The sequence below is a fragment of the Cyprinodon tularosa genome, unplaced genomic scaffold, assembly GCF_016077235.1.
Source record: "Cyprinodon tularosa strain WSP-4 unplaced genomic scaffold, ASM1607723v1 ctg182, whole genome shotgun sequence".
NCBI classification, from domain to species: Eukaryota; Metazoa; Chordata; class Actinopteri; order Cyprinodontiformes; family Cyprinodontidae; genus Cyprinodon; species Cyprinodon tularosa.
The window spans coordinates 343,422-360,338 of record NW_024038624.1 but is presented as its reverse complement, the minus strand read 5'-3'; the positions used below and the strand labels follow the sequence as shown (position 1 = coordinate 360,338).

The 16,917-nt window shown below is 38.5% G+C and overlaps 1 protein-coding gene across 20 annotated transcripts in view; it reads left to right on the top strand.

The window, feature by feature from the left end:
- Positions 1 to 16,917, top strand: part of kif1aa (kinesin family member 1Aa) — a 73,609-nt gene that overhangs the window by 15,778 nt on the left and 40,914 nt on the right. For 14 of the 20 annotated variants that reach the window (XM_038282371.1, XM_038282370.1, XM_038282369.1 and 11 more), the window contains exons 3-14: positions 7,130 to 7,203; positions 7,312 to 7,494; positions 7,576 to 7,641; positions 7,716 to 7,894; positions 8,972 to 9,083; positions 9,320 to 9,397; positions 9,481 to 9,546; positions 9,634 to 9,651; positions 9,737 to 9,815; positions 9,905 to 9,983; positions 10,160 to 10,302; positions 13,985 to 14,023. In XM_038282371.1, coding sequence (XP_038138299.1) covers positions 7,130 to 7,203; positions 7,312 to 7,494; positions 7,576 to 7,641; positions 7,716 to 7,894; positions 8,972 to 9,083; positions 9,320 to 9,397; positions 9,481 to 9,546; positions 9,634 to 9,651; positions 9,737 to 9,815; positions 9,905 to 9,983; positions 10,160 to 10,302; positions 13,985 to 14,023 — 1,116 coding nt within the window. The remainder of the gene's footprint in view (positions 1 to 7,129; positions 7,204 to 7,311; positions 7,495 to 7,575; positions 7,642 to 7,715; positions 7,895 to 8,971; positions 9,084 to 9,319; positions 9,398 to 9,480; positions 9,547 to 9,633; positions 9,652 to 9,736; positions 9,816 to 9,904; positions 9,984 to 10,159; positions 10,303 to 13,984; positions 14,024 to 16,917) is intronic. The other 6 variants (XM_038282373.1, XM_038282376.1, XM_038282377.1 and 3 more) reach the window with 1 other exon arrangement.

Here is a 16,917-nt window from a genome sequence, read left to right as displayed (position 1 = left end):
CAGCAATATCTGTGTTAATTGTGTTTTGATGCTCGCTGTTTCCATGAAGTGAACTTGTTGGTTGAATTGTGGGGAATCTAAGCTTTTTAATGATGCCTAACATGTCTATATTGGTAAAAATGTCACAGTTATAATTTTTATGCTACCGAATTATTAGCTGTAAACGCTTTAAAATGGGTCGCCTGAGAGGTTAAAACTGTTCAGGACGAAAGGTGGTATAACAGAACATGTCAAAGATGGGTGTTGTTGTGACTTGCATGATAAAAAAAACTATAGTCTGTTCCCTGATTGAGATTAGATTACAGATTAACTAAGTGCATTTGGAATAGGTCAGTCTCTGTGTTTCTCGGTAACCTTCATATATCCCCCAGATCACAGCCACTCTAAAGTCATTATCTTATCTGAGAGCAAAATGCTTCCGCTTCCATCTTTAAAGGGCCAAGGGGCTCATTTTCTTTAAATCAAAGCAAAGTTCAGGATTAGTCAGCGTCAGGAGAATATTTTTACTACTGAGATTCATCCTGGATGCTTGGATGATCACGATGTGTTTTAGTTTTTGTTATTTATTAGGGAAGATCTGAATCATCTACAGAAGGAGGTTATTGTTAAACAGAGTGAGCTCCTATAACGGGATTATGTGATTGTAAACCTTATGTAGGCATATAGTGCTTTATCTGTTAGATAGAATATAAATGTTAAAACAAACCTGATGCAACAAGTTGTATGCAGTTTAAGTAGCTAAGTTTTATTGCAACAAAACAAACATTAACACAATAATGGTGGCATATATATATATACACTATATTGCCAAAAGTATTTGCTCACCCATCCAAATTATTGGAATCAGGTGTTCCAATCACTTCCATGGCCACAGGTGTATAAATTCAAGCACCTAGGCATGCAGACTGTTTTTACAAACATTTGTGAAAGAATGGGTCGCTCTCAGGAGCTCAGTGAATTCCAGCGTGGAACTGTGATAGGATGCCACCTGTGCAACAAATCCAGTCGTGAAATTTCCTCGCTCCTAAATATTCCACAGTCAACTGTCAGCTGTATTATAAGAAAATGGAAGTGTTTGGGAACGACAGCAACTCAGCCACGAAGTGGTAGGCCACGTAAACTGACGGAGCGGGGTCAGCGGATGCTGACGCGCATAGTGCGAAGAGGTCGCCAACTTTCTGCAGAGTCAATCACTACAGACCTCCAAACTTCATGTGGCCTTCAGATTAGCTCAAGAACAGTGCGCAGAGAGCTTCATGGAATGGGTTTCCATGGTCGAGCAGCTGCATCCAAGCCATACATCACCAAGTGCAATGCAAAGCGTCGGATGCGGTGGTGTAAAGCACGCCGCCACTGGACTCTAGAGCAGTGGAGACGCGTTCTCTGGAGTGACGAATCGCGCTTCTCCATCTGGCAATCTGATGGACGGGTCTGGGTTTGGCGGTTGCCAGGAGAACGGTACTTGTCTGACTGCATTGTGCCAAGTGTAAAGTTTGGTGGAGGGGGGATTATGGTGTGGGGTTGTTTTTCAGGAGCTGGGCTTGGCCCCTTAGTTCCAGTGAAAGGAACTCTGAATGCTTCAGCATACCAAGACATTTTGGACAATTCCATGCTCCCAACTTTGTGGGAACAGTTTGGAGCTGGCCCCTTCCTCTTCCAACATGACTGTGCACCAGTGCACAAAGCAAGGTCCATAAAGACATGGATGACAGAGTCTGGTGTGGATGAACTTGACTGGCCTGCACAGAGTCCTGACCTCAACCCGTTAGAACACCTTTGGGATGAATTAGAGCGGAGACTGAGAGCCAGGCCTTCTCGTCCAACATCAGTGTGCGACCTCACAAATGCGCTTCTGGAAGAATGGTCAAAAATTCCCATAAACACACTCCTAAACCTTGTGGACAGCCTTCCCAGAAGAGTTGAAGCTGTTCTAGCTGCAAAGGGTGGACCGACGTCATATTGAACCCTATGGATTAGGAACGGGATGTCACTTAAGCTCATATGTGAGTCAAGGCAGGTGAGCAAATACTTTTGGCAATATAGTGTATATATATATATATATATATATATATATATATATATATATATATATATATATTAAAATAACTTCTGAATTACTGATGTTAGAATTATTGAGGTTTGTTGTTCACCAACATCTTTGTTATAGTAAAGAGTGGAGCTGAAATGTGAAACCTTAGCATGCCACACTAGCCTATATTTCCTAGCTTGGAAATAGGTTATCTTTGTAGAATGAATCATAGGGTGAGTTCTGGAGAATGGACTTAGCCCCTGGACCCTCCTTTGTTATTGACCATATCTACATTAGTAGAGAAAGTGATCTTCTGCTCTGGGAGCTCAGAGGAAGTATTTTCCTTCCTGGCATCACTTTATTAAATTACATCCTGCATACTCCCCTTGGTTAGGCCAACCAATAGGTGCAGTACTACTAATACAAAATAAATAAATATTGGACTGTGAGTTAGTTTAACTCCACGGAATTTATGCTGCATTCAAACTGCTGTGAAAAAAGCTCCATAACTAAGAGTGGATCTTATTGATTGCCCTCGTTTTCCAGATTTAAAGGAAAACAGTTACCTTGAATGTTAAACTGTTGTTAAAATCAGTCATAGATCATTGAGAGATTTAATTGTGATTTAGTACAGTAAATGCAGCTTTAAAGTAAAGAATCCTTCATTTTCAAACCTACTCATTCATTGATCAACCTGATAGGAGTGTAACCATTGACACTGATGCATCAATTAAAAGATCCAATTATATTGATGCATAAAAATAGTCAGCAAAATGATAATAGTTAGTAGGTGATCTAACATTTTTCATAACTAGAAAAATGCTGCTTTCATTTGAAATGTCTGATGATGCCTTTATGATCTTAGAAAAGTAATTGTCAAATCATATCTTTTTTATTTATTTATGCTAAATAATCAAGTTTAATTGCAAGACGATATAGCATTATATCAATCGTGGACATGTGAACTAAACTGAAATTGTATCATGACAGACTTTGTGGTGTCGGCAACCTTTGTATCTTCTTTCAAACTAACCGCAGTGTTATTGTACCCTGATAAATCTGGTGATTTGCACCTCTTTTTATTACAAAACCCTCAGGTGGTTCTCACCCTTTGGTTTGTTAAGGGGACAGATGCATTCATGTACCTCGGGAAATCAGGGAAAAAGTCAGTGGGTTGTGTTTGGATGCGATATCCCAGTTTAAATCATCATCATTTTTAACCCCTTAAATTTCAACAGATGCATAACTGTGTGTTCTGTATGCAAAATTAATACAGCAATATATATATATATATATAAATATAGATAGATCTATATCTTTATATATATATATAGGTGTTTGAGTGAAAAGATGGCAGATGAAATGACTGATAGTACCTTTGAATAGAATAGAACAGATTTTATTGTCACGTTATTGAGGGATACAAGGAACATTAAAGGTTGTCTTTCACATTTATTTTTACAAATTGCATGATTTTCCAATTTCATTTCTATTGCACTGCATGGATGTTAGAGACAACATTTTAATTGGTCCATTTGTACATCTAGAGTGAGCATTTCTAATGGGCTTTAGACAAAGAGAATGTGGTCTGTAAAACTCAATATGAAAAAAATGCAATGGAAAATATAACATGAAAAAAATATAAGGTGCGCACCAAATACCTACTTGTTCCCACGAAATACTAAGTTGCATGCACAAAATATTGGTTTGTTCCCACTTAATACTAATCGTATGCAAGGAAAACTTTTTGTGGCCAGGATAAGAGTGTTTTTGCCGTGTTAAACACATCTGGATGTCTAGCCTTACCTCCCTTTTTCTAATTCCATTTTTAAAAAGCTCTTTAGAGTCTAAAATCATGCTTTTTTTTGCTCTACGTCCATCCTTAGTGCAGTGTAGCAAAAACTACATTTTATTCCACAAACACCTGCTGATTAACCCACAACAGTTTCTCTGACCACTGGTACAAGAGAATCATCTTTCAAATTACCATAGAAACCTGTGAGGCCCAGAACTTTAAGGGGTTGGGCTATAGGCTTCACCCTTAGAGCAGAATGGAGTCTATATAAGTTTATCCAAACCAAAAACAAAGCATCTGCTCACAGAAAACGAGTGCTTTGAGGCTCCCTGTGCAGCTAAGTAACACGGAGGAAAAACAACCTCTGATCAGGTCAGGGATCGCTGCTGCTGTGAATGATGAAGAAAAAGGTCATAAGCTGTAACAGTACAGAGGAGAAGGGAACAGAAACACACTGATAAAAATCCATAGCTAGATCAGCATAATGACGCATCACAACAAGCCTTGCGTAAAGTGCTGCTGCAGATGGATACAACCTCTGACGACTTCAGGTTTCATCAAACTCAGCTCCTCACCTAGAAGTCACTCTGTGGACTTTGAGGCTCTAAATCATCTTAGTTTATAAGTCTTAGTGTTTAAAGTATTTTCAGTATTTTTCCTTCCATTTAAAGTTGTTCATAAAGGAGAAGGTCCTCTCTCTTCTCTTTGTCCTATGCCTGCATCTTCTCCACATATAGATCACATATGCCACACTGTTACAAATATACTTATTTGCTGTTTGTAAGGTACTATAGAGGATGATCTTTTATTTCCGGACCGCCAGAAAGATTTTAATCCAGTTGCATGTGGGGAGAAAAATCTATAGTTAAAGTGCCTTGAAGATGAGAATGTCTAAAATAATGGTGTTAAAGGAAGAACTGTAACCCAGGAAGAGCGTCCTCCAAGGAAGACATTAAATCCACGCAACTAGACACCACATTAACAATGACACTTTTTTTTAGATGCCAAACAAACGAAAACCAACCTTAAGGACAGCTGAGCATTATTCATCGGCAGGAAGAGGAACCTGAGCCTGAACCTGCCGGGCTGGGGTTTAGCTTCTCTAAAATGAGTCAAAATAACTTGGTTTATACAAAATAGCTTTTTATCTTGAGTATAATTTTAGAGTTTGATTGTATTTTAATTAAACAGGCATGCTGCTTTGCAATAAAATAGCCTCAGGGAGTGATCTGTAGAGAAAGAATTTTTACAAAGTATGGTGGACAATACAGTAGAAAGAACAGAAATAAGAATCACGCTGTGTCCAATACTTTGGGGAAGGCCGTTGTACATTAAATGACTTGAATAATTGAACTGAATTCAGCTTGAAGGGAGGACGGTACAATGGTAGCTTAGAGGCTAGAATGTACCCGGACCGGCTGGAGAACATGGAGTAATCACAGGCACTATCCTCAAAACATTTAAAAGCATCACAACTTAATCTTTTTCTAATACTGTGAAGCCTAGAAAACATGAGGATAGTTCCTCTGCTTTAAGCTTTAATTCCTACTATATTCTATGGTGATCTAATCTTAAAATTTGTAAGCAAATTCACTGTTTTTTTGTGTATACTTGATGTCTGATTAGATTGCTGTAACAAGAAAGGATAAATATGGGTACATATATTGCCACCCCCTCTAGATCCTTAAATTCAGTTTTTTAAATAACTTCCATGGCAACCAAGGTTTAAATTCAAGTACTCAGAAGTGACGACTGCTTCTGCAGACGTCTTGGAAAAGTATATGTAGCTTTCAGTAGAGATGCATGAACATGAACATGATACCTGGATCAGCTCTAATATTGACTAATTACCTGGACCAGATATTGGTCATTTTATATTAGATATCCGAGATGCAACCCAGTGGACTCAACATTTATTGTTCCCCTACTAAATGAAAAAAGTAAGAATTTATTATTATCTAGAGACTATAAATAACAGGAGGTGAAATACAGCTCCAGACGAGCTGAGCATGTGATGACGTCATAAGTACACTTCTGTTCCAATTGACCAATATTTATGCTGCATGCTCCCGTTCTCCATGAGGCCATACTTTCGTGTGTTCGTCTGAAGAATGTACTTGGCGAGAACACAAGTACGTTCTTGTGAATTGAGAAATGGCCAGTGTTTCGTACTTAACCTTCCGAATTGGCCTTTGAATTAGGTAAGATATTCATCACAACTCGATTGAGACATGTTGCCATGGAAAAGGTGGAAAAGATAACAGCCTATTACTTCGAGAGGTAATAGGCCTCACACCTGAGAATAATTAATTGCGTTACCCTCGAAATAGCAGACAACAAAACATTGTGGGATGTATTAGGCTGGAGGTTGGCTGAGCTGCCTTGTCTTAATTTCTAAACCGGCATCTTATAGGCCACCCCTTCAAACAGCCTGACACAACCTGTCTTCCTGTACAAGTGACCAGGAAGCTTGAAAAAACCAAAGCCTACGTGGAGCCTAAAATTAACTTGAACTTGAATTAACTTTTATTTATCTCAAGAGTATTTAATTTACCTTAAAGAAAAAGTTTTAATGTATTTCAAACAATTCTAACCCTTAAATCTCAGGAAATATTTCCATGTGGACGTCCAGAGTTGCCAATTCAATGCTTTAATTTAAGGGATTTGATTAGTTGAAGCACCATTTTTAAATATCAGGACAGTATATATTGATTATTTTAGTAATCAATTCCTCTATGGATAATTATTTTGCTTAATCTAAGAAAATCTAGTGTGGAAGTATTTCTAATCCAATCTATCCAGATTCATTGCACAGTTTAAATATATTTATAAAAGGCAAATCTTTAAAAATATGGATTGAAATAATGGATTGATAATTATGTAGAAAATGGTGCTAATAGAAGATTTTTAATGTTTGCAAAATCGGAAGAAGTTTCAAGCTGCTCCTGCTGAGGTGTTGTGGAAAGAGCATATTTACAGACAAACAGGAGCTTTCATTTTAAATAAAAAAAACGGGAAAACTTTTTTGTGCAGTTTTGGCTGAATTACTGCACTAAATGGGTCATTATTTTAGCAAATGGTACATTTTAGAGTCTATATTCCAGATAACAAATTAATTTGCCAAATTTAAACTTTTAATAGATTCATTTTGGTTAAAACAATGATTATTTCAGCTCTAGTGACCATATTAAAGGAGACGGGACAGAGGCTTTGTTAACATAATGTGACAGACTCAGGACAGATACAGTTTTACTCACTCAGCACCCACCCTCCATCTGACCCCTGTTTCTCATTCTGTCTTTCAGCCATCATCAACCCTAAGCAGGCCAAAGACAACAAGAGCTTCAACTTTGATTACTCCTACTGGTCGCACACAACGGTAACTCATTCTGCCCCCATGCATCACTAGGAGGACACACATTTACATTAGAGCGACTTGTTCCATGTTGTGTTGTCAGGTTTACGACATATTGATCTCTATCCACAGCCCGAGGATGTCAATTATGCCTCCCAGATGCGTGTGTACCAAGACATTGGAGAGGAGATGTTGCTTCATGCCTTTGAAGGATACAACGTCTGCATCTTTGCATATGGCCAGACGGGTGCGGGCAAATCCTACACAATGATGGGAAAGCAGGACGTCAAGGATCAGCAAGGAATCATTCCACTGGTATTGTTACCCGTGAAGGTTTTTAACTGGAGTTACATGCTGCTTTTTTCAGTATTAACTTTATTTATTTTCTCCTTCTAGCTTTGTGAAGATCTTTTCACAAAGATCAATGATAATACAGACAACAGCCTGTCCTACTCTGTAGAGGTAAGAGGCTGCTGGTAAAGGCCTATATTCTCAAAGTTGCCAGCAGGTCCAAACTAAATGTGTGTTTTGAACAGGTTAGCTACATGGAGATCTACTGTGAGCGTGTGCGGGACCTGTTGAACCCTAAAAACAAAGGGAACCTCCGCGTTAGAGAACATCCTCTGATGGGTCCCTATGTTGAGGACTTGTCCAAACTGGCTGTAACTTCATACAATGACATCCAGGATCTAATGGACTCCGGCAACAAGGCCAGGTGATTAACCTAATCGGCTGGGTTCAAAATATTTGTTTCAGGATTAATTGACTATATAGTACATGTCTTCGGTGAATTCTAGTAGAAATGCACTGATATAATAATCTGGCTCAATACCCAAACTTTAGGTTGCAAATATGGCTGATAACAGATATTTACTGATATTATCTTTTTTTCTATCTTTTGGACGCTGTTATATATATATCTTCTTCCAGCTAAAATTGGAATTACAGATTTAGTTTTTTTCTCTTTGCTTACCACAGGCAAGTACATGTTTGTCCTAAATGTTTTATTGTTTTCATGGTCTTGAACGCCCTTTTGTTCTGAGTCAGTGACTTATAGTCCAAAAATACATCATTAGAGGGCTGTTCCAAATTTATTTTAGTATTCTGTAATTTAGCTAAATCTAAAATGGACCAGTATAGATACTTTTAAAGTGTTTTGTTTAGTTGAATCTGCTGTGCAGACATTGCTTCCTAAACGGCCACAATCACTTTCACATGACCATTTCTTTCCCCCATTCCAAGCGAAATGCAGCTAGATGGAAATGAACATCAGCTGTTAATATCTGCCCATTGTAACCTATGGGGCCAACACTAAAATGTTTATAAAGTAACAAACATTGCCCATTATGATAATATCAGGCATCTTGAATTTCTAATATTGTGTTAATTATAAGTTTATTGTGAATTATATTGTGAATATATAAATTGCCCACCCCCATCCTCTCTACCATTCACTTAAATTCACCCCCCCCTCGGGTGTCAGAAGCGGCCAAAAGTCAATTTAGGATTAATATAAGGTCAGAATGGGAAACATAGAAACAGTAAATCATGTTAATAGGGTAAATTTCATCCTGACGGCTGTAAGGCGGGTATATTTATTAAATCAAAGACAGATTAACATTTAGGGGTACTTTTTTTTTTTTTTAATCTAAATTTAATATCAATATAATCAATATCAGGACTGATGATGATATTATTATGGGATCGGTGCATCTCTATTTTACACCCAGTCTGGAGTCTCCTGGTAGAAATAAGGGCAGTGTGAACTGATTGAACTGTGCTCTCTGTGTAGGACTGTGGCTGCCACCAACATGAACGAGACCAGCAGTCGCTCACACGCAGTTTTCAACATCATATTTACTCAGAAACGCTTTGATGCAGAGACTGACAACACCTCTGAAAAGGTAATACTTTTTTCTCACAGCGGACTTGGCTATTGCTTCTGGTTACGCTAACTCTGATTGATGGCTGGGGGCTAAATCCTGGTGTTAAGGAGAAATCAATGATGGCTAGAAGGTCATAGGGAAAGTGCAGAGCCATTCAGAGGAGATGCTTTTTTAATGAAGCCAGTGTCTGAAAGGATTTTGTATGCCTGGAGGTTTTTAGGTTGGCAGATGATATTCATGATGTTCTCCTCTAGGTCAGCAAAATAAGCTTGGTGGATCTGGCTGGCAGCGAGAGGGCTGACTCTACTGGAGCCAAAGGAACCAGGCTTAAGGTGAAAAGGCTTCAGGGAAGTCATGGTCCACAGTATACTTATGTAAAACCAGCTAATTAGGTCATATTATACTTAAATCACAGGAAGGAGCGAATATAAACAAGTCTTTGACCACACTGGGAAAAGTCATATCTGCTTTGGCCGAAGTGGTAAGTATCACTCTGTTTGCTGTATTTTTTTTTTGTCAATCTATATTTTCAGTTGTCAAAACATTTTTTTCTCCCAATTTATTTTAGGATTCTGGGCAGAATAAGGTAATTGGTTTAATTTCCTCACTCTAAAGAGATGTTGAATGTGAGAATAGGTGGACTTAAATCAGCTTTTATTTTGGTTACACAGAACAAAAAGAAGAAAAAAGTGGAAAGCTTTATTCCCTACAGAGATTCAGTGTTAACTTGGCTCCTGAGAGAGAATTTAGGTATATTTAACATCTGTTTTTAAAAATAAATTAGGTCAAATTGCTTCCAGCAAGTTCTGAGATCTTTTTTTTCATAACCTTTGTGTTAGGGGGAAACTCTCGGACTGCCATGGTTGCTGCTCTGAGTCCAGCTGACATCAACTACGATGAAACCCTCAGCACACTCAGGTAAGCTGACCGCTTAAGATGATGAAAATGGCTTTGAAGGACAAACGTCTCATTCACACTGAAGGTTGCATTGGGCCTCTAAGTATGTTTGTTTGCTCTCTACCGCCATCCTGTGTCAGTTTTCTCTAGTTTTCCTTGTTTTTCATTTTGTTTGTTTATTTTTTTTTTATCCCCAGGTATGCCGACCGTGCCAAACAGATTCGCTGTAACGCCGTCATCAATGAGGATCCGAATAACCGACTGGTGCGTGAGCTCAAAGAGGAGGTGTCTCGCCTGAAAGACCTGCTGTATGCCCAGGGACTGGGTGACATCATTGAGAGTAAGTCCTTGTGGTGTCATCATGATTTTAGACCCTTTAGTAGTAACAGGTTCTTTCCTGCTGTCTTAAACACCCTCAGCTAATATTGCGTATTGTTTCCTTTGGTACGACATTAAAAAGTTATCAAATGTGAGCCTATGCTTTGTTCACAATTTAAAATAACACTGATAAACCTTTACATAAGTAGGACTTGGTCGCACACCTACAGCTGTATTATTTCCAATTAAATCAGATTAAAGTTCTGCAGAATAAAAGCAATCCCTGCAATTTTCTACATTTGATCTATTACTACCTCAAATTTAAATGTATTGTATTTAGCTTCGATGAAATGGCTTATACTATAATGGCCAGCACAGAGGAGTGAAAATAATTAGTAGTAATGTGATACCTCTAAATAGAAACCATCTTAACCGGCTGGTTTCAGAAGTTACCAGATTAGTAAAGAGTCCAGCTGTTCTGTGGAGGCATCAGAGCCTCGCAGGTTGAACTGAAGCAATCATTTTATTTAAAACCTTCGTGTGATTCAAAGTCGTACGGTAAGGCATAAAAAAACTGAGCATTCATCGGAACAAAACATTAAGTGAAAAACTTGATCCATAAAATCTGACATTACTCAAAAAATATTTTATAATAAATTACAAATTAGATCCAAGTGCATCACTTCTCAAGGTTAGGGAGGAGGTACTGCCCCTAGTGGAGGATTTAAGTATCTTGTTCACGAATGAGGGGAAGATGGAGCGGGGGATTGATAGGCGGATTGGTGCAGCGTCTGCTGTGAAGCGTCTGCTGTGAAGCGTCCGCTGTACTGGTCTGTTGTGGTGAAGAGAGAGCTGAGCCAAAAAGCAAAGCTCTCGATTTACCAGTCGATCTACGTTCCTACTCTCATCTATGGTCATGAGCTTTGGGTCATGACTGATAGAACGAGATCCCGGATACAAGCGTCTGAAATGAGTTTTCTCCGTAGTGTGTCTGGGCTCTCCCTTAGAGATAGGGGGAGGAGCTCAGTCATCCAGGGAGGACTCAGAGTAGAACCGCTGCTCCTCCACATCGAGAGGAGCAAGTTGAGGTGGCTCGGGCCTCTGATTAGGATGCCACCTGGAAGTATCCCTGGTGAGGTGTTCCAGGCACGTCCTATCGGGAGGAGGCCCAGGGGGAGACCCAGGACACGCTGGAGGGAATATGTTTCTCGGCTGGCCTGGGAGCGCCTTTGGATTCCCCTGGAGGAGCTGGCGAGCTGGCCCAAGTGGCTAGGGAGAGGGACGTCTGGGCCTCCCTACTTAAGCTGCTATCCCTGTGACCCGACCCCAGATAAGCTAAAGAAGATGGGTGGATAGATGGATGCATCACGATATATACTTAAACAAATATTAAACCTCCTGTGAATAAAGTAGATGCTGCCTAAAAAGCTGGATCAACTGATGTTCTTACTGTAGCTCTCATTGCCTAGTGTTGCATTTTAAAAGCTCTTATGCAAACTCACCACAACTTGGTCATCCAGCCAGACTAACAGGCTGGGAAAATAGAGCTTGAATTTAAAAAAAAAAGCACCAAATAAAAGCTGCAGGCTATGAAATTTATTATTTTCTTAAAGGTGCAAGAACAAGACTTGTCAAATCTTAAGAACTTATATTTAGAACATCTGGGAAGCCATCATAGGTCGCTTCCAAGATTTCATTTATTTCTGGCAGCCAGAGGAGACAGAGAACAGATTTTTTTCTGTTTTGTTGGTGGTATAAGGAAAGATGATGCTAAAAGGAAGTCAGGAACACAAATCAAATCCAGGGGAACCAACTTTTAAAAGTGCCCTACTTTGGTGTTATAACTCAGTATGAGTCAAGAAGAGAGTCATTGTTGGAAAAAAGCCATGTGACCATGTGACATGGCAAAAAAGCTACTATATATAAGCCTTTTATATCAGATGATAACTATTTATAAGTTTTTTTGTTTGAAATAGTAGAAAAAAATGCTACATTTAAATTGTAGCCTGAACCCTGTTTAAATATAACCTTTAAATGTGGTCACCCCAGATTTTCCATTAAAGGAATAGTACACCCAAAACATGATTAGCCTTCATTTTCTACTCACCCCCCTGCTGAACAACACTCTGGAGTACTTTTTTGATATCTCAAATGCATCTGGAGATCTGGGAGGCTTCTTGCTGTCTGCTGACATTCAAATAATGGAGGTCTATGGTGCCCGAGGCAGAAAGGTCCATAAAAGTCCACAAAAAACGTTTCAATATTCCTCCATACTGCTCGTCCAATGTATTCCAAGTGTCCTGAGTGGGTAGCGTCCAGAATTTACTCGAAACGAAGTCATTTAGAATGTTTTTAGAGCATAAACAGTAGTGTATAGGATTTCCTGAAACCGCGCACCTGCGCGATCACGACGCTACGGAAGCCGGCAGACCAAACCAGCGCATTCAGCTCGGCAAAGAACTCATGCTCTTCCTCAACACTGAAGTCCTCAGACATTTTTCTTTCGTTGTTTCTTTCTTTGCACAGGTAAACAGCACATTTCTTCTTCTACGCTTGCATTATTGGCAGAGCAGATGCTGAATGCGCACTTTCATCTGGTTTGGTCTGCCGGTTTCCGTAGCGTCATGAACGCGCAGGTGCGCGCTTTCAGGAAATCCTATACACTACTGTTTATGCTCTAAAAACATTCTAAATGACTTCGTTTCGAGTAAATTCTGGATGCTACCCACTCAGGACACTTGGAATACATTGGACGAGCAGTATGGAGGAATATTGAAACGTTTTTTGTGGACTTTTATGGACCTTTCTGCCTCGGGCACCATAGACCTCCATTATTTGAATGTCAGCAGACAGCAAGAAGCCTCCCAGATCTCCAGATGCATTTGAGATATCAAAAAAGTACTCCAGAGTGTTGTTCAGCAGGGGGGTGAGTAGAAAATGAAGGCTAATCATGTTTTGGGTGTACTATTCCTTTAATATTGATCAGGTTTCTATTTGGATGTACATTTATATTGTTTTATTGCCCTTACCTGTAAGCCATGTAAAAGTAGACTTTAAATAGAAGGAACGAGGTGTCGTTCAACAACTGGTGGCTGACGGATAATGCTTTTATTCAAATAAAAAATGGCAGTGGAATATCTGCTGTTGCCATCATCCTGGAGGAGCAAATCCTGTAAAGTCAATGAGTGGATGCAGTCAGCTGGTTTTCCTTTGAAAAAAATGGATGATCTGATTGAATCTTCTCTCTAAAGAGCCTTCAGATGGAATGTTGTGAATTGGTGCTATGTAAAAGAATTGGATTGGATGGAATAGAATTTAATTTAGTAAAACTGTATTTATTTTACCTGCATTGAATTGAGTGCTGGTCAATTCAATGCAGGTAAGGGTTGATGGTCTGATTGATATTGACGAGTACAGGAAAACTCTGGAAGAAAGCTTCCTAAATGCTCCAAACAACCCTATAAATACTAAAAGAGCCCTCTAAAATACAATACGGTTTGTTGTGACAATATAAATTGTACGAAAATTTTACTGTATCATAACCTAAGAAAATACATTAATTTGACATCCGGTCTTCATGAAATGACTGGTTAAGGATTAAATTGAATGGTTATTTTTATGTATATGAAGATTTTTATCTCCTGTTTCTCTCTCTCTCTCTCTCTCTCTCTCTCTCTCCATTAACTTGCCTTAACCTCTCCCAGCCTATCGAGCAACTGGCGTTGATATCGAGGGTTTGAAATGTGTGTTTTTGTCATTATCTTACCTTAATTTTGGCCGTTGCTTTTGCTATATTGTTCACTGCAGCAGCATGATCAGCCAATCAAGGCTTTCTATTTCGATGATACTTTAGCGACATTTCGCTTGCTGGTGTTTAAACGGAGAGGCTGACGGTGATGATACATTTATGCTATAATGGCGCTTTAGAGATCTGCATACTGCTTCATAAAGGTGGCATTCAGGAGGTAGAGTTTTAGTGTTATCAATATAAAAGCATATGAAAAGCAATATGATACATATAATCTGAGTCATTAATCTCCATGCTATAAAACATGCAGCTTACCAATTTCCTGGCAGGGTTTGTCTGGTTTAATCCACCTCCCCTGACAGCTGTGACAATGAGGAATGCAGTTACTGTAAAATGATGATGATTCAGTCAGGGGAAGCTTTATTTCTCTGGACCTCTGCGGTATTCATCTCATCCTGTATGCTCTCTTCATAACACCCATCTTTATTGACTGAAGAGACAATATTATCTGATGGGTCTTGGAAGACTGAAGCCTGTCCAGATGGATGGGTGTCATATACTTAGTTAGTTGCACTCTGTTGTCATGACAGCAGTTACAGAGTAGATGCTCTGCATATATTTCTACTTCTAGTCATACTACTAGAAAATAACCTGAAATATTAAAAGGTTTTGGCGCTTATAGAAAATATATGCAAGTTATGAACAGCATACATTACATTTTTGAGGCAGATTGGATGTCTGTGAAAGTCTAAAAAAAGGTGTTTGAGACAAAGTTTAGTCACACTTGGAGCCAAATCTGTGAATTTAGCAGTATGTGTTATGCTACGCTATATCCCCCACCCTGCAAGAAGCTAAAGCATGTTTTTGTAGACTTTGTTAGCGTTCACCCACCATAGTGCTACAGCATGCCAAGCCATCCAAATATCCACAAAATAGATAATTTTAGAAAATTTTAAAATTAACAGAAAAAAAAACTCTGGTTTTCCATATATTTGCAGCTCAACATTTCTTTTCCAACTCATGTTTATTTAAAGTTTAAACTTGGATCTATGAATGAATTCAGACATGTGTAAGTGTGTTTGAACAAGTCAGAAAGTGATGTTCCATCTTTTATCTAGCATAAACCAGTATTAGCAATAGCAATTAGCAATTTACTCTTATCCAGTACGTATTCAGACACTAAAGGAAAATGATCATCAGCAGAGGTTGTATTTTTTGTGTGCCTCTGTTTTAATGACATTCAAACCTTCAAAAATAATACTGCATGTTCCTGAAAATTAACACTTTGGACCTCACCAACTATTCAGATCACTTTTTTTCATCTCAACAAGGTTAAAGTTTAGGCTTAATATCAAACTATTAGGCCCTTGAATTTATAAAGGCTCCATGGCGGAAGTGGTGGTAAATCAAGTTGCTTTCAGCTCAGTGCAGAGGAGCTGCCCTCAGGATGATCCTATCGCTTGTACTGAAGAGGAATTACTGCGCATGTACAATTTCTAACAAGAGTCTATCGATTTTAGTGCCACAAGGCGGAAATACGTCATCCATCTAATATTTTTGACAAACAAAATAACAGTAAAATATTTATCTAACACAGCTAAAAATGTCTGATTTCAGAATTTTATTAGTACTAGTACTAGTCTTTTTTTAAGAGTAATGTCAATGTCAAATTTATTTATATAGCACTTTAAAAACAGGTATAAAACTGCACCAAAGTGCTTTACAGGAAAGACAACAACACCAATTAACAAAACAGAATGTGAAACACTGCTTCAATTAAAGCCGAAGAATAAAAATAAGTTTTAAGAAGTTATTAAAAATGATCCAGGCTGTGTGCAGATTTAATTTGAAGAGGCAAATGGTTCCACTGAATTGGAGCAACAACAACAGAGAAGGCCCGATCTCCTTTCCTCTTAAGTCGAGTTCGAGGAACTGTCAGTAATAGTTGATTATTTGAATGTGAAAAATAGTGAACGGTAATGGCGGCTCTCTTGCTTCTCCTATTAGCCACCCGACACTGCTGGTGATACTGAATATTGTAGCATAGCCTCCTAGCAATTGTTACTGTGAAGTAAGCATTTGCATCACAGCCTCTAAATCTTATAAAGCGCTATTCAGTCTGATTATTTACTGTTAAAAACTCAAAATGCTATGACTCATTGAATATCTACTGGATAATTTTACACTAACAAATATTTCTCAGCTTGGAATAATTATGAAGTGATTAATCTATTGGAAGAATACAAAAAGAGGTGTTTGCATTGATTTTTCTTCCATTGTATTTTTAGGAGCTTAGAGTTGGATAAATCTAAAGAAATCCCTGGTTGGGTTTATTCCACTCTGATTTTTACAGATAATGATTGGTGAAATCTTAACCCTTTATGCCAAAAAAGGAGAGTTACATTTTTCCCATTATAATGCAGATTCACATTTTGTTCTCATATCGTAAAGGGCTTCATCTTTCAAGTTAAATGCATTATTTGACTCCTACTATTAATAAAAAAAATACTTTATTCCAGATAATAGTATCTTTATTTAAAAAGCACGTTAAGGTGAACCATTTTTTTCATTCTGAATGTTGTTCTGCTTACAGCTTTGTAAAATCCGATGTTCTCTGTTAGCTCTGCAGCGGCTGGTTGGCCTGTTTGTTTCATTATTTAAGTTGATAAGTTCTGTGTGCAGCTTCCTTGTCGTCGCTTTTATTCAGACTTTTCCTATCACACTAAGTAATGTGTGTTTGAAGCCATGTATTTTCTTCCGTTTCCGCTCTTCCTCTCTTCTCGTCCTTTTATTTCTCCTCGTCTTCTTTCTGTTGCTTTCTGTTATGGACAATCCCAACCCCAATGTCCTAACCCTGACAGACATATCCAATTACAAGAACAATAACGA